General features: G+C 46.2%; 1 protein-coding gene across 2 annotated transcripts; it reads right to left on the reverse strand.

The window, feature by feature from the left end:
- Window positions 1-8,734: 8,734 nt before the first annotated feature.
- LOC115458073 (protein turtle homolog B-like) lies at window positions 8,735-23,240 on the reverse strand. 2 transcript variants are annotated; one of them, XM_030187882.1, is made up of 6 exons: window positions 23,027-23,240; window positions 18,015-18,392; window positions 16,726-17,100; window positions 13,615-13,992; window positions 12,055-12,432; window positions 8,735-10,122 (listed from the first exon to the last, which is right to left on the reverse strand). In XM_030187882.1, the coding sequence occupies exons 1-6, from the start codon at window positions 23,082-23,084 to the stop codon at window positions 10,010-10,012; spliced, it is 1,680 nt and encodes a 559-aa protein (XP_030043742.1). In that variant the 5' UTR covers window positions 23,085-23,240; the 3' UTR covers window positions 8,735-10,009. The 2 variants fall into 2 exon arrangements, with proteins under 2 accessions (XP_030043742.1, XP_030043743.1); XM_030187883.1 differs by lacking the exon at window positions 16,726-17,100 and having other exon boundaries at window positions 23,027-23,238.
- Window positions 23,241-23,834: the final 594 nt, after the last annotated feature.

Consider the following 23,834-nt stretch of genomic DNA (forward strand, 5'->3'; position numbering starts at 1 on the left):
AGATTACCACCAGAGGGAATCGGGGATGACCTCCCCTGACTCCCCCAGTGGTCACTAACTCCCTCCCACCACAAAAAAAATGATGTTTCACAACTTTTTATTTTCACCCTCAAATGTCATACCCACCTCCCTGGCAGCAGTATGCAGGTCCCTGGAGCAGTTGTTATGGGGTGCAGTGGACTTCAGGCACGTGGACCCAGGCCCATCCCCCCCTACCTGTTACAATTGTGCTGCTTAATGCTTAGTCGTCCAACCCCCCCAAACCCACTGTACCCACATGTAGGTGCCTCCCTTCACCCCTTAGGGCTATAGTAATGGTGAAGACTTGTGGGCAGTGGGTTTTGAGGGGGATTTGGGGGGCTCAACACACAAGGGAAGGGTGCTATGCACCTGGGAGCTCTTTTACCTTTTTTTTTGTTTTTGTAAAAGTGCCCCCTAGGGTGCCCGGTTGGTGTCCTGGCATGTGAGGGGGACCAGTGCACTACGAATCTTGGCCCCTCCCACGAACAAATGCCTTGGATTTATTCGTTTTTGAGCTGGGTGCTTTCATTTTCCATTATCACTGAAAAACAAAAATGCCCAGCTCACAAATTGTCGAATAAAACATGGACGTCTATTTTTTTCGAAAATACGGTTCGGTCCGCCCCTTCACGGACCCATTCTCGGAGATAAACGCCCATGGAGATAGACGTTTTCGTTCAATTATGCCCCTCCACGACTTACAGGAACAGACATAAAAGCAGATGGGGGAGATCCCCAGAAGGGGTGGGAGCCTGTACTTACTCGCTAAGCCTGAGGTTAGCACCAACAGGGAGAATCCACTGAGCGTCTCCAGAACTTTCTGGGTGAATTTTTTCTCCATTTGGAACCTCGGCTGTATTTTCTCTGGCTGTTCTCTGGCTGAACCTCCTTAGAAATGTTTTACATGAAGCTGAGTCTGGTTAGGAACATTTACTAGCAAAAGGAAGAAGTGAAACCAATGCTTGTTTCCAAATATCTTGTGTAGTAGAAATAATCCAGTGATGAGGGGGGGGGGGAGGACAGATGCAGAGGAAGAAGGCTTTTGCCAAAGGGTATTGTTATTAGTTTTCTGATCTCTTCTCGTGGTCTTGTTCTTGTGCTGGGTGATGCAGCAAAATCACTTCTCTGATCACAAAAGCATTTGGGAACAAGTTGAAATGTACGTGTCATGCTGTATGCATCACACAAGAGCATGTTTCACTAACCAAGTGCAAGGCTGGAATGTGAGCGACTGAACAGCTGGAGCAGAGAGAATGAGTGACCAAGTAGACAGAGTGGCTATGAGTAGTCATGGTGATAAGTAGATGGAGGGGTTATGAGTGGTGGTGGTGGGGGATTATGAGTGGTAGGAGAGTGAGTGAATGATAGAATAGTGGTTTATAAGTGGCAGGAGGCCAAGATACTGAGTGTGTAAGGGATTGGGGGGGAGGGGACTAAGTCAGTGAGTAGGTGCAGAGATGATGAATAGTGGAGTGAGTGGATAGGGGTGTTTAATAAATGTGGCTGAGGATGAAGTGGTGAGTTAGTAGGGGGGCTGAGTGAATAAATAGTTGGATTATTTGGGGGGGGGGGAGAATTGTGAGTGCACAGGAACATTAAAGAATAGTGCAAGGAACTAAGTCAATGGGACATGAAAGAGGAATTGCCTACAGCAAGTAGGGTGTGAGGCCCCTGGAGCAGCCTTTCCTCCTTCTCTGTACCCTGCTCTTGTTTAGTGACCGGCCCAGTTTCCCCACCTGCTGCCACAATCTGGTGCCTTTCACTTCTTAGGCAGGCAGGGCCCAATCTCCCCACCTGCAGAGGCGATGTTATAAGACTTGGCTTTTCCCTGAAGATTCTGTCATGGAGGTTACCTTTGTTGTCAGTGAGGAAGAGGCTAGTGGATTCTGGAGGTCAACCAAGGCTGGAGTTTGGAGCATCTTACAGAATGGAGAATGGGATAAGTGGGAGTGTCCGTTCTGTAAGATGCTCCAAACTCCAGCCTTGGTTGCCCTCCAGAATCCACTAGCCACATTCCTGTGCCTGCTCTGCAGAGCACCTTGGGCTAAAATCTCTTTCCCATGCTGGCTTTTTTATTTTTCAAATTCTTGCTGACCTCCTTCCAGTCTGCTCTTGCACTTGCAAAACAAGAGTCTTATGTCCATTTGACAAACTTTCTTGCGTCCAGCCTTTGCCGTCTCTTTACCCTGCTGAAAACATGCCACCACCCAACTCATCCTTTACTTTCTGCTAAGACTATGGCCGAGTACTTCCATGACAAGGTTCACAGACCTTGAGTTCTCCAAAAGGTCACCTCCAGCTTCCTTTTCCCCACTTCCTTCAAACCCTCATCTCAAGGGGGCAGGGACTTCAGCTCTAGAAGTCTTGGGAGGCTGGATGCTGCAGTGCCCAGGTTGCCCAGAAATGCATCTTGTGGATGTAACGTTAAAGGCTGCGGAGATGCCAGGTTTTCCACTCCTAGACTGGATATTTTGATTCTGTCCTGGATTTTTGACCACCCCCATTCTGGTGCATAATGAGACTTGCAGAATTGAATTCAATGGGCAGGGATCAGGCACTACAAATCCCATACTGCTTTGGGATGTAAGTTGAAAACCAGGATTGTCGTAAAATCTCTGAGGCTGATCTTACGGCGGCTTGCTGTGCATTAGAACGTGTTAAGTCTTTCTCCGCTGTAAGTATACAGACTTGTGTTGGAACCACATTCGCAACCTCTGTTAAATTGGCTTTACCAGCTAGTAACAGATCTAGTGGATGCCCTGAGTAGAATTCACAGGGGGGGGGGGGGGGGGGCGGGTCCGTCTGTGCACTAAGGGGCAATTGTACCACAGGACCCCCCCCCCCCCCCATTTAGGTGCCTGATAATATGGGCCCAAGCGTCCTTATTGAATCCTGGTAAACATTAGGGTCCCCAATATTTGTGTACGTCTAGGTGCCCCAGTCTACACCTGCCATAGACGGGGAGTAACCCACATGCACACTACAAATAGCCATTTGAGCACTCACCAAGTGGATGCCCAAATGATATTTTCACAGGTAAGTGTACACTTGGGCACTTAAATGTCAGCATTCTGTACCTTTAGGCGTACAAGATGGAGCATAAATAAGTGACTTATTACAAAATTTCTCTTTAAGTGATTAACATCTTGATCCAGTGCAACCATTCACTCTCTCCTGCCCCTTTGTACCTTCCAGTCACTCTTCTTCCCCTCCCCCATCACTGCCAGTCACTCTCTCCTCCCCCTTTTGTCCCATCCAGTCACTCTCTCCCCTCCTCCATTGCTGCCAGTTACTCTCTTTTCTCCCCTTGTCCCTAACAGTCACTCTCTCTCCCCCCATCACTACCAGTCACTCTCTCCTCTCCTCTTGTCCCTACCAATCACTTTCTCTCCCCCCTTGTCCCTACCAATCACTTTCTCTCCCCTCTCACTACCAGTCACTCTATGTTCCCCCCATCTTGCCAGTCACTCTCTCACTCACTCCACCTTTTGTCCCATCCAGTCACTCTCTCCCCTCCTCCATCGCTGCCAGTTACTCTCTTTTCTCCCCTTGTCCCTAACAGTCACTCTCTCTCCCCCCATCACTACCAGTCACTCTCTCCTCTCCTCTTGTCCCTACCAGTCACTCTTTCCTCCCACCTTGTCTCCCTAGTCACTCTCTCTGCCCTCCACTCCTCCTATCACTGCCAGTCACCTTCTCCTCCCCTTCTCCCATCACTGTGTCACTCTCTCTCCCCTCCCCCATTACTGTCAGTCACCTTCTCCTCCCCCTTGTCCCTACCAATCACTTTCTCTCCCCTCTCACTACCAGTCACTCTATGTTCCCCCCATCTTGCCAGTCACTCTCTCACTCCACCTTTTGTCCCATCCAGTCACACTCTCCCCTCCTCCATCACTGCCAGTTACTCTCTTTTCTCCCCTTGTCCCTAACAGTCACTCTGTCTCCCCTCATCACTACCAGTCACTCTCTCCTCTCCTCTCGTCCCTACCAGTCGCTCTTTCCTCCCACCTTGTCTCCCTAGTCACTCTCTCTGCCCTCCACTCCTCCCATCACTGCCAGTCACCTTCTCCTCCCCTTCTCCCATCACTGTGTCACTCTCTCTCCCCTCCCCCATTACTGTCAGTCACTTTCTCCTCCCCCTTGTCCCTACCAATCACTTTCTCTCCCCTCTCACTACCAGTCACTCTATGTTCCCCCCATCTTGCCAGTCACTCTCTCACTCCACCTTTTGTCCCATCCAGTCACACTCTCCCCTCCTCCATCGCTGCCAGTTACTCTCTTTTCTCCCCTTGTCCCTAACAGTCACTCTGTCTCCCCCCATCACTACCAGTCACTCTCTCCTCTCCTCTCGTCCCTACCAGTCGCTCTTTCCTCCCACCTTGTCTCCCTAGTCACTCTCTCTGCCCTCCGCTCCTCCCATCACTGCCAGTCACCTTCTCCTCCCCTTCTCCCATCACTGTGTCACTCTCTCTCCCCTCCCCCATTACTGTCAGTCACTTTCTCCTCCCCCCTTGTCCCTACCAATCACTTTCTCTCCCCTCTCTCTACCAGTCACTCTATGTTCCCCCTCCCCCCCATCTTGCCTGTCACTCTCTCACTCCACCTTCCAGCAACAGAAAGAGCCAACCCCTCCTATCACTATTATGGTTTATTGGGAATTTGATATACAATCTTAGCAAGCATTTCAAGGCACATACAGTGTAATAAAACTGGAAAAGAAAAGAAATTTATCATTGCACAGGAAAGCACTGTAAACATTAATAATGCAACAGAGGGACACACTCAAAGGTCAGGTGCTGCTAATCACCGTCATAGCTAGCTATGTACAGCTGACGCCATTGGTTTCCCTTGCTAGCATCATGTGAGTTTGCTGGGAGTATTTGGGAACATGTTGCACAGGGTATGATTGATGCTTGTGACAATTTTGGTCTTTCACTCTTTCACCCCACTGCTTATTCACGACCATTGGCTTGCTGTCCAGTTCCGGGTGTAATTTTAAGATTCTGGTCCTGACAACCAAGGCCCTGTATACAGAAAACCCACTTGATTTGGCTTTCCAGATCTCCTCAATCTATGTGAGAACAGCACACGATGATCCCTAGTGCGGAAAAAGTAGAAAGTGGGAACAGAGTCAGGCTCTCCAAAGAATACCGGAGTCGTTAGATGTGACTTAAAAAGCTTTATCGGAGGATGACTAGGGACGTCTAGAGTGACACATTCCCTGCATCAAAAGGTCTTTCTAAAGACCACACTCTTCTAAAATCTGCATACCGAGGATCTACACCATCATATACAGACAACAAGACTCATGAGGAAGGCACCGTGTATGCCGAAACTTGGTACCTTGTTGAGTCATCCTCCAATAAAGTTTTTAAGTCACATCTAACGACTAAGGTATTCTTTGGAGAGCCTGATTCTGTTCCCACTCTCTGCTTTTTCCACAATAGGGACCAGTGTGTTTTTTCTAGCAAAAAAGGTGCCGGTACTCAAATGCTAAGGCCACCCTTCAGGGATGAGGTGACCCACCCCACAATAGCCAGGCCCCCTGCAACCAGTCACAGAATCTATGACAAGGCAGAATTGGTGTGTAGAGCCTGAGCTCTTTCATTAAAACTTGGGGTCCATGGGTCAATTTTAGCAGACAATGGAAAAGGTGCCGGTACACAGTACCCCCAAGTACCCCCTCAAAAAAAGCCCTGATAGGGGCCATCACATGGTGTTCTTACATAGATTGAGGAGATCTGGAAAGCCAAATAAAGTGGGGTTTCTGTATAGAGGGCTTTGGTTGTCAGGACCAGAATCTTAACTTATACCCTGAACTGGACGGGAAGCCAATGGTAGTGAATAAGCAGTGGGGTGGCAAGAGTCAAATCTACTAGCATGGCATTTCAAATTTCATCTTGGTTTGATTTAATGCAAAAAAAGAAAAACTATCTCAGCGGTTTACAATATAATAATAATAATGATGGGGAAAAAAAGGGACGATACGCATGGCAATCAAAGGCAAGAATTAAATCAAATTTTAGGCTATCCCCAGTGCAGGTCCTTCATGTGCACTGAGGTGACTTTTAGCACTGCAATAAGATGGCCCCATTTTCCATTAAGTGTGGGGGGGGGGGGGGGGGGTAAATGGGACTTGATATACTGCCTTTCTGTGGTATTTTGCAACTACATTCAAATCAGTTTACATATATATAGGTACTTATTTTGTACCAGGGGCAATAGAGGGTTAAGTGACTTGCCCAGAGTCACAAGGGGCTGCAGTTGGAATTGAACTCAGTTCCCCAGGATCAAAGTCCACTGCACTAACCACTAGGCTACTCCTCCACTCATTCCACCAATAAGAGCCAACCTCATCAGTGATGTCACAATGGCTTGCATGCCTATACTTGGCTCACTTCTGATATTGTGATGTCATAAGGGAAAGGGGGAAAGGGAAATGGGACTTGATATACTGCCTTTCTGAGGTTTACATATATTCAGGTACTTATTTTGTACCAGGGGCAATGGAAGGTTAAGTGACTTGCCCAGAGTCACAAGGAGCTACAGTGGGAATTGAACCCAGTTCCCCAGGATCAAAGTCCACTGCACTAACCACTAGGCTACTCCTCCACATGCCACATGCTTGTTTCAAAATATCAAGAACTATTCCACAAAAATTGAAAAGCGCTTTTCAAAATCTAAATGTGGTTACAAAAATATGCTGTGGTAAATATTAAACTGTATTTTTACCTTGTAGCTTAGGTCAGCATTAAGAAGAGGAAACAGAGCATTAAGGAAGGGAAAAAAAACCCACCTCTGTACATCATTGAAAGCACATAAAAGATAAGCAATATTCTTTTGAATTTTGTGAAAACATTTAAGAGCACGTGCCATACTCAACATTTTTTGGGCAATGAGAAACGAGAAGATAAAAGTTATAAAATTAAAAAAATTGATAAACTGAAAAATAGGGGAGGAGAGTGAACTGGACTGGAGTTTTTTCTAGCCAGTGAAGAAGTGCTGTTCTGTGTTCAATTCAGACCACTGACTTATAGAGGCTTTTTCCTCCTTAATTCTCCATTTCTTCTTATTAATGTTGATGTACAAGATAGAAATACAGTTTAATTTATTTATTTTTTTTGTTACATTTGTACCCTGCGCTTTCCCACTCATGGCAGGCTCAATGCAGCGGGCAATGGAGGGTTAAGTGACTTGCCCGGAGTCAAAAGGAGCTGCCTGTGCCTGAAATGGGAATTGAACTCAGTTCCCCAGGACCAAAGTCCACCACCCTAACCACTAGGCCACTCCTCCACTGACCCTAACCCCTAGGCCACTCCTCCACTGTTGCTACTATTTGAGATTCTACATGGAATGTTGCTATTCCACTAGAAGTCGGCCCTTGCAGATCACCAATGTGGCCGCGCAGGCTTCTGCTTCTGTGAGTCTGACGTCCTGCACGTACATGCAGGACGTCAGACTCACAGAAACAGAAGCCTGCACAGCCTTCTACATGGAATGTTGCTAGTGGAATAGCAACATTCCATGTAGAATCTCCAATAGTAGCAACATTCCATGTAGAATCTCAAATAGTATGTATTTTATTTTTGTTACATTTGTACCCTGCGCTTTCCCACTCATAGCAGGCTCAATGCGGCTTACATGGGGCAATGGAGGGTTAAGTGACTTGCCCAGAGTCACAAGGAGCTGCCTGTGCCTGAAGTGGGAATCAAACTCAGTTCCTCAGGACCAAAGTCCACCACCCTAACCACTAGGCCACTCCTCCACTCCAATATTTACCACACATGCTAATTTCCCCATTAGACTCCCTTAAAGCTCGTCTACTTAGCAGAAGTTCAAAAGACGATACTTCAAAACATATATTTTGAGCTTGTGGTATTAGAACTTAAAATTTGTTTTGGAGAAGTCCTCAGCTTGGCGGAATCATGGGGCACTCTTTGATTTTGGCCTCCACTCTCCTGTCATCACCGGTCTTCAAGTGTATTTTATGCTTTGCTTTTATATATAACTTTCTTATTGTATTTTAGTTATTCTCCATTAAATTCAAAACTTCTACAAAGGGTTAATCACTCTTATATCAGCTTAATGACACATTAGCACTTAACTTAAGTAAATCACTTCTCAGGGGAATAAGTTGTCCGACACAACATCATGTTTCCCCGTCTTGGTGCTACATCATTCTTAACCGATCAAGATGATATAGCGCCAAGACGGGGAGATATCCTTGAAGCAGCCAAACAGCGAAACATGATGTCGTGTCAGACAACGTATTCCCCTGGGAAGTGATTTACTTAAGTACCCAAGGCAGTGTACAGAAAAGAGATAACCAGTCTTATAAACCTAGATTTTCAATACCAGTGACCGTACATGACCTGGCATTGAATATCCAGAGATAATATTTTTATTCATTGGGATTTATTAACCGCCTTTATGAGGAGATTCATCCAAGGCAGTGTACAGTTGAACATAAAACTTAATAACTTTGTTAACAGCATAACAATAGTAAAATAACCAAAAGTAAACTAAATAGAATAAATGAAGTAAATTTGAAAACAGTACATTGAAACCTAATAACAGAACTACCATGAAACGGTATCAAAAATATACACATTTAACAGCGCTGGAATTCAAATATCAGAGATATAATACAATGTTAGCATAATACTAATGAAACACCTAATAAACAGCATTAGAACATTCAACTATTATAGATATGATGCTAAAGATTTTCTACGATACGGCTTACCATATAGCTGAGGGGCCAAGAGTAGATATATGATGGGAACAAGGTGTGCGCCAATGAATGAATATCTACCCTGTATAATTATTTGCATAGCTCATATCAGATGTACACAGCACTGTTTTGACTACTGTAAGCTCTACAGGGAAGGATCTGTTTTGTGTGTCTACAATACCTTATAGCAAAATTATTCCATTGTTTCAGGTGAAAGTTAAAGGAAAAAGGCAGGAAGGAAAAAGCTTCAGAAAACATCAACCCACTGTTCAAAAATCCATCATAGGCATTAAATGTTGAATTATGCAAAAATACTTCTGCTGTACATCAAAATCAATATTTAAAAAAAACTCTCTTAGCTTCTGTTGTTGGGTCTTCCCCCGTGGGTTAAATGCTTCAATTGAATGGATTCATGTTTTTAATTGAAGCGTGGGCAAGATTTTTTCTCAATTGTGTGCTGCTCTTCGATGACAGATTTTCTTGAAATTCCAGATGATGTTGCTTTGTTTTGGTCCAGTCATGATGAAGGTGAGTGGTGGCTGGTCGGTAGCTTTTAAGTGTTCTTTTTAACGCCAGCGCCTTTTGGGTTTCAGCGTCAATGCTGAAAAGAAGGCAATATATTCATAACAGGGTCAAACGTATTCCCTTATGCCGTGGTTGTTTGAATGAAGACCATGAAACACTGGCCACCGTTGGAGGAAGACCCAACAACAGAAGCTAAGGGTTTTTTTTGTTGTAGAGCGCAAGTATTTTTGAATGATTCGAAACATTTAAAATTTGAAGGAAGGATTTTTGAACTGTGGGTTGGTTTAACCAGGCGTATGTCCTGGTGGTCAATAATCGGCACTCAACGTTGTTCTAAAATGGGCACTCAATGATAGAATATCATTGAGTGTCAATTTCAGCGCCCAAATTTGGGCAACCAGGACTTACGCCTGATTAAAAACCAAGTATAATTCTTGGTGCCCAATTTGGGTGCACATCTCTGGAATTCTATAGATGCGTGTAAATTTTAGGAGCACCCCTGACCCACCCATGCTCCTCCCATGGCCACACCCCCTTTTGGATTGCACACTTTAGTATTTGGGTGCGCATTTTATAGAACAATGCATAACAAGATGTGCACGCAAATCCAAAATCAGTGTCAATTAGCACTCAATTATTGGCGCTAATTGAATTGTTAGCCAATTTAGTTGAGCGCACATCTTGAATCGACGCCATATATAGATTCCAGGGGACAGTGCTTAGGGATGTTTAGTAGTTGTGGTAGTCTCCGTCGGAATTCGCTGTCTTGGTTCTGCCTTCCTCATCCATGCCTGGATTCGCTTCCCTTGTTCTGTCGTCTATGTCCACTGTGGGAGCCTCTTCTGCCCTCGGTGAAAATGAGACATCATTATTTATTTGCTTGTCTGTAGATTTAAAAAAAGGAACACCAGGGGCGTAGCCAGACCTAGAGGTGGGAAGGGGCCACAGCCCGAGGTGGTGGGGCACATATTGGTCTGCCGCCCCGCTGCCTCACTGACCCCCCCTGCCACTCCCCACCCACTGCTGCAGCAAATACCTTAGGTGGCAGGGATCCCCAACCCCCACCAGCCGAAGTCTTGTCCAGCGCCGGTCCCCTGCCCTGCCCTGTCTTCCCCTCACGTCCTACATGCTCCTTTTAGTGAAATTGAGCATGCTCAGTTTCACTAAAAGGAGCGTGCCGGACGTGAGGGGAAGACAGAGCAGGGCAGGCAACGTGGCGGCGCCAGAGACTGGTGCTGGACAACACTTGGTACGCCACTGGTGACTTGCCCAGGGTCACAAGGAGCTGAAGTGGGAATCAAACCCAGCTCCCCAGATTCTCAGTCCACTGCACTAACCATTAGCTATTTATTCGTTTAGCTCTGGCCCAAGACCGGCACTAACTGGTTAAGTGTCCCTGACTATCAGCAGGGTTTAACTTTCCCTTTCTGCACCATCCCCCAACCATTCATCCCTTCTCAGCCTCTCCAGATATTCACCTACTCCTCAACTGCCCCAACATCAGCCCTCTGTTGCACCCATCTTCAAAGCATTGAACCCCTTCATATCTTTCCCAACATTCGTCCTCTGGCACCAATCCCCACCAATCATTCACCCCCCTCCTCACGTCAGCCCCTTTCATTATTTCCATCTTCTCCCTCCACCTACATCACAGCTCTCTGACTTGTGTTCTGAACTTCTGAGGTTTCTGCTTTCCCCCCAACTCCCCACCCCACCCCTACTCATCATCCCAGTTGAGTAGACTGCTGCAGGCTTTGAAAGTGTCTGCTCCAGCCCCTCCTCTTTGCCCCCCTCCCCCGAAGGGCAAATAAAAAAAAATGAGAATATTCCTTTGTCCTTTCACCAATTACTGGGATAACATTAGATCCCTGGTTTTCACCCCATATAGTCATGTGTCTGTGTGTGAAAGAGAGAGAGATAGAGATACACACATAGACCAATAGAGACAGAGAGAACGAGAAGACAGAGAAAGAGGAACAAAGAGGGAGAAAGAGAGAGAGAGAGAGAGGGAGAAAGAGAGAGAGATCAATAGAGACAGGAAGAGAAGTCAGAGAAAGAGGAGCAAAGAGAAAGAGAGAGAGACCAATAGAGACAGAGAGAAAGAGAGAGAGAGAGAGACCAATAGAGACAGAAAGAGGAACAAAGAAAGATAAAGAGAGAGAGAGAGAGAGAGAGATCGACAGACAGAGAGAGAGTGAGAGAAAGAGAAGATAGATAGAATGAAGAGAGAAAGATAAAAAGAGAGAGAGAGAGAGACAGAGAGAAAAAGAGACAGAAAGGAAACGAGTGTACACTGGAGCAAGCAGCAGCTGAAAGAAGAGGATTAGGGGCCTCAGGGCCTGATGGGAGACTCCTATTGGGAGTGGAGGGGATGAGGCCAGGGCCAGGGGCAGTGGTAGATAAAAGCCTTGGATTGGGGGCAACGTTCCCTCTAAGATGGATGAGACTCCACTGCCCATGATCTTATCATTGGGGACAGAGCAGGTAGGTCAACGGTTTCAATTACAAGGGGGACTTACCTGCCTCTCTGAAGCTGCAACTTTGCTGCCCCCCCCCCCCTCCTTCGAAGGTAGGTACATGGGCAGTGGACTCTCATCCACCTTACAAGTAACATTGGGCAGGGGAGGGGGAGTTAGAGCACTGGATTAGATAAGACGTCTCCCCATATCTTCCTTTCCACATTAACCTACTCTCACCACTTGGGAATTGTCTTCCAGGAGTGGAGACTAATATTAAGGATAAGGATGGGGGTGACAGTCTCTTTAATACTTTACCCATCATTCTAAGCTCTGTCCCATCGACGCTTTGCACCTCCTCAGCCACTCCATCATTCTTAATCAGTTGTACTCGGCAGTAGTATCTTTTGCTGTCACTCTTTCTCAGGTCACTTATTCTGATAGAGGCTGTATTGTTCCCCCAGGGAAACCCGGTCAGGGAGATCCGTCTCCTGTAATCCCGATGGGTGAAACTCGGGATAAATTTGTAGATATAATCTCCACGGAAGCTGTTCATTCTCCAGGACACTCTCGCATCCCGGATGGGCTCAATCTCCTGGGGGTAGGTGAAGGAACAGGGAAGAATGACTGACTCCCCCACCACAGCTAAGACCATCTCAGGCTGAAACACTTGGTACTGGGGTTTCTGAGCAGAATCTAGAGAAGAAGAAAAAAGAGACAGATAGACAAATGTTCTAAATCACAAAACTTTCATCTGTTACAGAAAGTAAACATGAGAGATTTCTGCTGTGGAGATATGAGGGAATGAGATCTCCAAAAGAACAGAAGATTCCCCCTGCCCCATGAAATGACTGCTGTACCAGCACCTCAGATGGGAAGGGAGGAAGGTATGAACCTCATTCTTTCCTTAGCCCCCAGAGCAGAAAAGCCAGAGGTAGTAGGATTTTTAAAGCATTTAAAAATTTCATGTTAAGACTGGTTCAGTGGTAGTGCTGTGTGCTGCTATGTGAAGAACCTGAGTTCAATTGCCCCCCCTGGGATCTTCCACTCCCTGGACTGAGTAAAGCTACAGATACTACTTAGAGCTTGGGGGTTAGGGATTTGTACTCGTTGTGCAATGGTGACACTTAATAGCAAGATTTAGGACCTATGATCCCAGGAGGCGAACTGGTGTGTAGCCCTCATCTGAGCACTGTCTCTGTAATGACAGGATTACAGTATGGTTGGGGAAGGGGGTGAATAAATATAACCCCCCCCCCCCCCTGGTGGTGGAGCAAGATATGCCACTTAATAGAAAAGTTTGGGATAAACATCTCATGACAGAAGTTAATGGCTTCTCCAGTTAAAACCAGCCACAGAATTTAACGTGAAAATGATAAATGTTATTGTAGTATAGATTACTAGATGTTTAATTAGTTAACAATGAGAAAGAGAGACAGAACTCAGTGGATATGACAGCAGCTGAAAGAAGAGGTTTAGGGACCTGATGGAGCGCGGTGGATTAAAGTCTTGGTATGGGGGCACCATGATGGAGGTCCTCTGCCTCTGTTCCTATCGTTGGGCACGATACAGGAAGGTCACAATTTCAATTTCAAGGGGTGAGCAAGTTCTACCAGAAGCCAAGGGCACCTTCATGCCTCTCAGACTGAAACAGTAACTTATCCACCCCTTTTTCCACTCCCAATGATAGGAACATGGGCAGTGGATTCTCATCCACCTTAAAGGGAGCATTGGGCAGGAGAATTAGCGGGCTGGATCAGATAAAACTGCGTCCCGTTTCTTCCTTTCCACATCAACTTACTCTCACCCACTTCAGAATTGTCTCCCAGGAATGGAGATTTATATTAAGGGTAAGGATGGGGGTGACATTCTCTCTACCTGTCACTCTGAGCTCCGTCCCGTTGATGCTCTGCACCTCTTGAATCTTTCCATCGTTCTTCCTCAGCTGTACTTGGCAATAGTACCTGTTGCTGTCATTCTTTCTCAGGTCACTTATTCTGACAGAGGCTGTATTATCTCCCCATGGAAATCCGGACAGGGAGATCCGTCCCTTGTAATCTGAATGGGTAAATCTCTGTCCGTAATTGTAGATATAATCTCCATGGAAGTTGTTAATTCTCCAGGACACGTTCATGCCCTGGTTGGACTTAATCTCCTGGGGGTAGGTGAAGTAACAGGGAAGGATGACTGACTCCCCCACCACAGCTGAGACCAACTCAGGCTGAAACACTTGGTACTGGGGTTTCTGAGCAGAACCTAGAGAAAGAGACGGAAATGCAAATGTTCTAAACCACAGACCTTTCATTTGTGATGACAGAAATTAAACATGAGAGATTTCTGCTGTGGGGCTATGAGGGAATGAGATGTCCAAAGGAACAAAAGATGCATGAATTCCCCCTGCCCCATGAAATGGCTATTGTACCCAGCACCTCAGATCCAGTGCAAAGATGGCGAGGGAGGCAGGTATGAACCTCATTCTTTCCTTTCCTTTAGGCTTAGTCCCCAGAGCAGAGAAACCAGTAGTAGTAGGGTTTATAAAGTATTTGAAACTTTATGCTAGTACTGATTCAGTGGTAGGTGTTGTTTGCTGCTACATTGAGAACCTGAGTTCAATTCCCCCCTGGGATCTTCTGCTCCCTGGACTACTTAGAACCCTTGTGGTCTGGCATGTTTTCCTCTCTTACCCCACCCCCTCTGGTGGCGGGAGGCGGAGATGGTGCTGGGCAGGCTTATAAGGTCTGTGCCAGAGCCGGTGGTGGGAGGCGGGACTGGTGGTTGGGAGGCGGGGATGGTGCTGGGCAGACTTATACGGTCTGTGCCAGAGCCGGTGGTGGGAGGCGGGACTGGTGGTTGGGAGGCGGGGATGGTGCTGGGCAGACTTATACGGTCTGTGCCAGAACTGGTGGTGGGAGGCGGGACTGGTGGTTGGGAGGCGGGGATGGTGCTGGGCAGACTTATACGGTCTGTGCCAGAGCCGGTGGTGGGAGGCGGGACTGGTGGTTGGGAGGTGGGGATGGTGCTGGGCAGACTTATACGGTCTGTGCCAGAGCTGGTGGTGGGAGGTGGGACTGGTGGTTGGGAGGCGGGGATGGTGCTGGGCAGACTTATACGGTCTGTGCCAGAGCCGATGGTGGGAGGTGGGGCTGGTGGTTGGGAGGCGGGGATAGTAACCCTGGCAGCGCTATAGAAATGCTAAGTAGTAGTAGTAGTATAGTGCTGGGCAGACTTATACGGTCTGTGCCAGAGCCGGTGGTGGGAGGCGGGGCTGGTGGTTGTGAGGCGGGGATAGTGCTGGGCAGACTTATACGGTCTGTGCCCTGAAAAGGACAGGTACAAATCAAGGTAAGGTATACACAAAAAGTAGCACACATGAGTTTATCTTGTTGGGCAGACTGGATGGACCGTGCAGGTCTTTTTCTGCCGTCATCTACTATGTTACTATGTTACATTGGATCACTATCCCTCAGCAGCAGTGACGTAAAGACACACTGCTTCCAGCTGGCTCCTCAGTCCTCCCTCTGTCACATCTCGACTCTTCTGAAGCAACTTCCTGTGGGTGGGATGTGACAGAAGGAAGACCGAGGAGCTGAAGCAAATGTAAAGAGGGTGGCACAACAGACAACTCTATCCATTGGGTGACCCTGGGCTTTTTGCCAGGGCTCACTGAACGGTAGCTATATACCCCTGACTGATGCCTCATAATCTGGTGTCACCACAGCCTCAGTTGTGCTGGCAGTGTGAGGGGCAGGTCTCTAGCAGTGGCTGCAGAAGGTTTCAGCGCATGTGGTATGTGAATTCTACAACTACTTAACATTTCTAAAGCGCTACTAGAGTTACGCAGCGCTGTACAATTTAACATAGAGGGACGGTCCCTGCTCAAAGAGCTTACAATCTAAGAGACAAATTAAAGGTCAGTCCAATAGTGGCGGTCAAAATGGGGCAGTCTGGATTTTGTGAACGGTAAGAGTTAGGTGCCGAACGCAGCATTGAAGAGGTGGGCTTTAAGCAAAGACTTGAAGACGGGCAGGGAGGGGGCTTGGCGTAAGGGCTCAGGAAGGTTGTTCCAGGCATAGGGTGAGGCAAGGCAGAATGAGCGGAGCCTGGAGTTGGCGGTGTTGGAGAAGGGTACTGAGAGGAGGGATTTGTCCTGTGAGCGGAGGTTACGGGCGGGAACGTAAGGGGAGATGTGGGTAGAAAGGTAGTGAGGGGCAAGATAGAGTAGAAACGAAAGCGCCACCTATACCCTAGATAAGGTGGTCTGGTCCAGATGCAGGACAGCTGCTGCTCTAAGGACACGTAAGAAGCCAAACCTCAGAGAGAAGGAGGTGGAGCCGCAGATGTTTACATGTGCAACCAATCTCCTCCCTCACATTATTTGGGGATTATTTCCCCAACCAGGAACAGTTTGACGTCTTCCCATACTTACCTTAATCTACACCTCCCCAACTGCAAAGGTATTAAGTACAAATCCTTCTACGCATCCAATTTTTCCTTTTCAGGTAGCCAGCTTTGGAATGCTCTACCAAGATCCATCCGTACCATTAACGGCCTTTTGCCCTTCAGAAAAGCACTGAAGACCCATCTCTTCAAGATAGCCTACCCTAACGATTCAACCTAACCAAAGCTTGCCCATATGATTCTTATTGACGATTGTTATACATTGACCATGTTTCCCATTTTCCTTTTTGCTACCCCATATCCATTCCTCTCCATCTTCCTACGCCTACCTCCCAACGCTCAATTCCTTCTGCACCCAATTCCTCCTATGTTCAATTTACTTATTTGTTAATCCCATTAATACTGCGTTTACTACAAACTGTATATTCTTCTTACGACTTTGTAATTATTTATATTGTTACAATGTAAGCTGCATTGAGCCTGCCATGTGTGGGAAAGCGCAGGGTACAAATGTAAGAAATAAATAAATAAAACAGTGGAGATTAATATTAAGAATAACAATGAGGAGGTTGACACAATATCATACTTTACCTGAAACTATGAGCTCCGTCCCTCCAACGCTTTGCCACTGTTCCCTATTTTCCTCATTCGCTGACTCCACTCCACAGAAGTACCTGTTAATGTCATTCTCCCTCAGATTCTTGATTGTGATAGAGGCTCTTTTCGACACCCAGAGGGCCTTGTGCCGGGAAATGCGTCCCGCAAAATCTGGATGGACGAAGTGCTCTTTGTCTCTGAAGATATAATCTCCATTGGAGCTATTCAGTCTCCAGAAGACCTTCAAGTCCCAGATGGGGTCAATCACTCGGGGGTGGGAGAAGAAGCAGGGAAGGAAGACAGACTCCCCTGCCCCAACTGAGACTGACTTGGGTTGAAAGAGTTCATAACTGGAATTTAGGAGAGAGACTGGAACCAAAGAGACATACGTTATAAATCACTGCTCCTTTCACCTTCTGATCGCCCAACCGTCTCTCCCTGTTTCACACCCCTGTCTTTCCCCTTGAGAATCTCATTGGAATGATTTTATGTTTTTTTTGACCTGAGGAAGAAAGTCCTAGCCTTTGTAAGTTAGTCAAAAAATGTATTAGGTTAGTCCAATAAAAAAGGTATCACCTTATTTTATTGTGGTTATTTTGTTTTGTTTTATTTCTGCTGTCCTCAGTATCTGGTTAGTTAACACGGTTAAATATTGCCAATCTCCAAATAACTCTTGGCTCCACCCAGTTTTCGGTGGCATTATCTGGATAACGCCGCTGAAAATCCAGTTATGGCCACATAGTACCAGCCCCTGCTACCTGGCAGGGCCGCCGAGAGGGGGGGGGGGTGGCAAAATTCCCCGGGCCTCCAAGGGGGGCCCGGCGCCAGGGTCAGGCCGCCGGCGCTGCAGTCCCCAGTCTCACCTGCCTGCCTTCTCGGCTCCAGGCCCCCTTCATTCAAAGCGACAGTCGCAGATCGCGTCTCTTCTGGCCTTCCCTCCCTGTGTCCCGCCCTCACGGAAACCAGAAGTTACATCAGACGATGGCAGTGGCAGCGGCGGGGGGGGGGGGGGGGGGGGCGGAGGCGGGGCGGCCTTGCCCCGGGCCCGGCCTAGTCTCTCGGCAGCGCTGCTACCTGGATAACCAACGTTGAACGTTTGATTCACAATTTTCAGCCTATTTTTGCCGTTCTATTTCTATGTTTTAAAATTTACTCCAGTTCAGTCCCTGAGCAAAGTTTCCTCTACCCTCCAGGCCCCTTTCATTTTCTTTAGCTGCCGTATTTCACTGCTCTCTTTATTTTACCCCCTGTTTCAAGTGAAAGCGCTGATCTGTAATACTTACCTGACACTCTGAGCTCCGTCCCGTTGACGTTTTGCATCTCTTCAGTCCCTTCATCATTCATCGTCATCACCACTCGGCAGTAATACCTGTTACTGTCACTTTCCCTCAGGCCTGTTATTCGGAGGGAGGCTGTTTTATCCACCATAGGCAACCCGTGTAAGGAGAGCCGTCCTGCGTACTCTGGATGGATGAAATCCTTCATGTCTTTGTAGATATAACCTCCGTGCAAGTTGTTAATCCTCCAGTACACTCTCACGTCCCAGATGGGCTCTATCTCCCGGGGGTAGGAGAAGGAACAGGGGAGGATAATGGCCTCCCCCACCACAGCTGAGACCAGTTCGGGCTGAAACACCTCATACCTGGAATCCTGGGCAGAGGCTGGAGAGAAAGGCAAAGAGAGAGACATACATCATAAACCACAAAACCTGATAGAACCTAAATATTTTTTTTTCTGTTTCTTGTTTATTTAGAATTTACTATACTGTCTTTAGTATGAAGAGAGATTTCTGTTGTGGGACAATGAAGGAATGAGGTTTGCCAAAGAAACAGAAGATGCATCCTGAGAACACCTCACCGTCCTTGCAGGATACTGGAAAGGAAGAGTGACAGTCTTTACTCTCCTGATAGGGGAGATGCTGCGGCTGATCGACCTGGTACCCGAGGTCCAGGGCCAAGTCTTAAGACAGATGCAGGAGTGAACCTCAGTCTTTCCCGTTCTCCAGGTCAGCAAGTTCTTTCCTCTCTGGACAATGGAAGGGCCAGTTTATAACATTTCACTTGGCTAACTTGCAAAGTTCGCTGGTTAACCTTTTTGACCTTGAAAACTTTCTCCTGCTGAACAGATAAAACATCCAGCTAAATTCGCAGGATGCACAAAATTAGCCGATGAGAAAAGAAAAGATGAGTTTGAAACTATTTCAGGGGCGATGGAGTTTCTGCTGGACCAGCGAAATTGTGGTGCACTTCTCTGGACACAGAAGTCGCTTTCTCTAAATCTAGCTGGAGAAATTGGTCTGGCTACATTTAGGGGAATTGATTATGATTTAGCTACAAACCTATCTGGCTAGCATTGGCTGAAAACTCGGCTAAAGAAGGTAACTGGGTAAATTGCCCCAGTATCTTTGCCACTCAGCAACTTACTGAGACCCATTAGACTCCAGGAACCACACAGTAACATAGTAACATAGTAGAAGACGGCAGAAAAAGACCTGCACGGTCCACCCAGTCTGCCCAACAAGATAAACTCACGTGTCATTTTTTGTGTATACCTTACCTTGATTTGTACCTGTCCTTTTCAGGGCACAGACCGTATAAGTCTGCCCAGCACTATCCCAGCCTCCCAACCACCAGCCCCGCCTCCCACCACCGGCTCTGGCACAGACCGTATAAGTCTGCCCAGCACTATCCCTGCCTTCCAACCACCAGCCCCGCCTCCCACCACCGGCTCTGGCACAGACCGTATAAGTCTGCCCAGCACTATCCCCACCTCCCAACCACCAGCCCTGCCTCCCACCACCGGCTAAGCTTCTGGGGATCCCTTCCTTCTGAGGAGGATTCCTTTATGTTTATCCCACAGTAATATATTCTAAGTTAAGTTTTCACAAAACAAAAGTGAACAATGATAACTTCTAACTATGAGCACTTCGCATCAACTAACAAGTCTAAGAGACCTCCATAAACCATGTAAAACATAGCTTATCATTCAATAACATTTATATGGCTCTGGACTTGAATCATGGCTGGATTTTTAGAATGATTTTTTTTTTCTTAAGTTATAAAAGAAGGTTTTAGGGAGCTTGATCAGAATTTTCCCCAGTGTCAGAGAAATCATGAAAGCCAGGAGGCGACACTTCCTTCAAGTACCTCTGGAAAAGCTTAATTCAAGTATTTTCTTTGCTTATCAGTATCCATATAAACGAAGGGGTGTATTTAAAGGTTTTTCATATTTTGTGTTTCTGACCTGCTTTTAGAGTTTTGAGGCACATAATTCAGAACAGGTCATGCATATACAGTCCCTCTCTTCGGAGACAGACTTATAGCGTCACATGGCGTCTAAAAAAAAGAAACGTATCCAAAAATACTGCTTAACGCTATTCAACAATCCGCGCTTAAAGTTAGGTGTGGTTTACAGAATAGCATATAGGGCTGGAGATCGCATCTACATTTCTGCCACTAAAAGCCTTGAGCAAATACCCGCTCCAAAATGTAGGTGCGCTCCCCCAAATTCTGTAACCACGTACGTTAAATTTGAAGAACACCCTCAACACGGCCACATTCCTCCCATGGCCACGCCCCCCTTTTCAGCTACACATTTTAGAATTTACGCGCGCCTCTTTTTTAGAATACGCCTAAAATGATGCACATGTAAATTCCAATTGTTGCCAATTAGTGCTACTAATTGGTTGTTATCGGCCAATTTATTTATTTGTTACATTTGTATCCCACATTTTCCCCACCTATTTGCAGGCTCGATGTGGCTTCCATAGTACCGTAAAGGCGTTCGCCAATTCCGGTATGAACAAATACAGTAATGTTGTGGTAGAATAAGGTTCGTGTGTATAGACACATTAGGGAATCATAGAAAGGAAGAATTATATGTCCATTACGAGCTTTGGTTTCATTGTATTGCAGGGTACAGGCATTTAAGTTGGGTCGGTAGGGTTGCTTGAGAGCTTGACTGGCAAAACCCATCAATGTTCTGCCCAAAGTGTTTCTGGCACAACTTTGATTGGTTTGTTACTCAATTAAGGTGCGCACGTAAATTGGTCATGCACCCAATTTAACAGACATAACTCGCCGCGTCGTATATAGAATCTGGACTTAGCCTCAAATGCGACTCCTGCTAATGTTACTACTACTACTACTTAACATTTCTAAAGCGCTACTAGGGTTACGCAGCGCTGTACAATTTAACATGGAAGGACAGTCCCTGCTCAAGGAGCTTACAATCTAAAAGACAGGTGTAAATCTAGAGACAAGTGTACAATCTAAAAGACAAGTGTAGAGTCGATCTGATAGGGCATACTATATTTCTCGAAAGGTTAGGTGCCAAAGGCAGCATTGAAGAGGTGAGTTTTAAGCAGAGATTTGAAGATGGGTAGGGAGGGGGCTTGGTGTAGGGGTTGAGGAAGATTGTTCCAGGCATAGGGTGAGGCAAGGCAGAATGAGCGGAGCCTGCAGTTGGCAGTGGTGGAGAAGGGTACTGAAAGGAGGGATTTGTCCTGTGAGCGGAGGTTACGGGCGGGAACATAGGGGGAGATGAGGGTAGAGAGGTAGTGAGGAGCCGCAGACCGGGTGCATTTGTAGGTAAGGAGGAGAATCTTGAATTGTATGCGGTATCTGATCGGAAGCCAGTGAAGTGACTTGAGGGGAGGGGTGATATATCGGTTCTTGCGGAATATAAGACGTGCGGCAGCGTTCTGAACGGATTGAAGGGGGGATAGATGGCTAAGTGGGAGGCCGGTGAGGAGTAGGTTGCAGTAGTCAAGACGAGAGGTAATGAGACCATGGACGAGAGTTCGTGTGGTGTGCTCAGAGAGGAAAGGGCGAATTTTGCTGATGTTGAAGAGGAAGAAGCGACAGGTTTTGGCAGTCTGTTGGATATGTTCATTTTACAGTCCGTTAAATGATTGAATGCAATGTATTGTCTCATTGTTTGCCCCCTTGGTTTCTGTCAAAATGAAGAAGTCCCCCTGTTGTTAGAATGAAGAACTTAGAATGAAGAAATAGTTTTTTTGGCAGAGGACTGAAAACCTCAGAAACCTTGCACACACTCAGGAAATTAAGAAAGGTCAACAGATGCTGCTATGAAATACAATCCTTCTGGCTACTCAAATGTTTCCTCAGTGCTATGTTTTTATTTATTAGGATTTATTTACCGCCTTTTTGAAGGAATTCACTCAAGGTGGTGTACAATAAGAATAGATCAAACATGAGCAATAGGCAATTACAGATGTAAAAATATTCAAACAGCAATACAAAGTATGGCATAGAGGTATTCCAGTTTGTAAGTGGAACTTGTAGGGTGTATTTAACTTACAATGGATCCCAAATGTAGAATGTGTTAAAATGATATAAATACAGAAAAAGATTTTTTTTTTAAAAACCTGACACCTGAAAAGGAGACTGTGAGGAAGGCTGTATTGGGAAGGGGTTGATCTAAAAATCAGTTCCCAGGGCAGACTTCTGCTCCCTGGTCCAGCTGGGGCTGGGATGCTGCAAAGGCAGAGCTCACACCCTCTGAGAGGATGGGGAATGGAGAACACATCGGCCATTGCTCAACAGTGACACCTAAGGGTCAAACCTAGATAGTTTCTCAGAGACAAGCGATGGCAGCCTGTGGTCAAACTCCATTGCTGCAATAACGGGGCTGAGAAGACATAAAAGAAATGTGGGTAGGTACTTAGGTCATTGAAAAGACTCAGGCCACTCTAGCCCAACAGAAGCTGGTTCTAATTGATCTGCAAGTCCAAAGGAGCAGGCAAAAACTGACAGACCTTAAAAAGAAGTTAAGTATAAAATAAATCGAGACAGAAAAGAAAGAGGAATGGGGAACAAGACCAGAAGAACAAAGCTGAAATCCAGACACAAGCAATTTGTTATGTCATTGAACCCAGTAATTCCCCTTCCATGCAGCATCAGAGGAATTGCCTGGACTGTAATGCCTTCCTCTAGACCAATGTTTCTCAGCCCAGTGCTGGGGCACACCTAGTCCAATCAGGTTTTCAGGATGTCCACAATGAATCTGCATGAGATAGATTTGCCTGCACTGTCTCCTCGGAATGCAAATCTATCTCATGCATATTCACTGTGGACATCCTGAAAACCTGATTGGACTAGGTGTGCCTCAAGGACTGGGTTGAGAAGCACTGCTCAAGACCAGTGGCTGTCTTATGAGTTTGTCAGAGAGGGACAGAATAAGGGTAACCACTTACAAGGGCAAACATTGCCAGCGGGCTGGGAAGACCTCAGAACCCTCTGGTAGAAGAAAGGGTGTGGGAGCTTCTGCTTACCTACGGTCACCAAGATTAACACCAACAGGGAAAATTTCCGGCTCAGTTTCTTCTTCATCCTGAGCTTGCGTCTCTTGCTGATGCTTCCTGGAGTGTGATCCTACTGTCACTTCTCTGTAAATCGAACTCACACCAGCAAAGAAATGTTACCCGTAGGGGAGAGATATGGAACTCCTGTGTCCAAACCCCTCCTGCGGTAAAAATAATCCAGTGAAAGCGAAATGCAGCGGAGATAGGTTTGGCCATCGGGTGCAAATGATTTCCTCCTGCAACCGTTTCTCTTTCTCAAGGTGGTTGATGTTGCAATTTCACTTCTCTGCTCAAAACCATTTGAGAAAAAGACTGTAAACTGAAATCTGAATTTAAAAAACAAACAAACATATATAAGAAAAGCCAAGCAGAGCCAGACCAAGGTCCACCATCCCAGTATCTTGCATTAACAGGGACCAGTCCAGATCACAAGTACCAGCAGATCTGAAAAAGTAGATACTATTTCTCAAAGTTCATTTCCAGGGATGATCAGTGGGTTTTTCCACCTGGCTAATACATGCATCCAGCTTTTCATACTTGAGTTCACAAATGTGGAATGCTCTACCATTGGACCTGAAAATAATTCGTAACCTAATTAACTTCCGTAAGGCACTGAAAACACATCTCTTTAATAAGACCATAATGACATAATTGGAACTGTAATTCACCATCATTTACTTAACAATTGGATTACGTTATCCCTATATCGTATTGTTTAATTTTAATATGCAATCCATGTTCAATATGTGAAACCATTTGAATATTTTCCCTTTTTTTG

This window comes from Microcaecilia unicolor, chromosome 14 (genome assembly GCF_901765095.1).
Source record: "Microcaecilia unicolor chromosome 14, aMicUni1.1, whole genome shotgun sequence".
Lineage (NCBI taxonomy): Eukaryota > Metazoa > Chordata > Amphibia > Gymnophiona > Siphonopidae > Microcaecilia > Microcaecilia unicolor.

Bases quoted from the DNA above. Each gene is read 5' to 3' on its own strand.
- LOC115458073 (XM_030187882.1), bottom strand. From the start codon at position 23,084: ATGAAGAAGAAACTGAGCCGGAAATTTTCCCTGTTGGTGTTAATCTTG. The intron at 12,433-13,614 runs GTAGAGAGAATG...CTTCTTCTCTAG, and splicing joins GACGGAGCTCAGAGTGACAG to ATTCTGCTCAGAAACCCCAG. The intron at 10,123-12,054 runs GTAAAGTATTAA...CACCGAGGGCAG, and splicing joins GACAGAGCTTAGAATGATGG to AAGAGGCTCCCACAGTGGAC.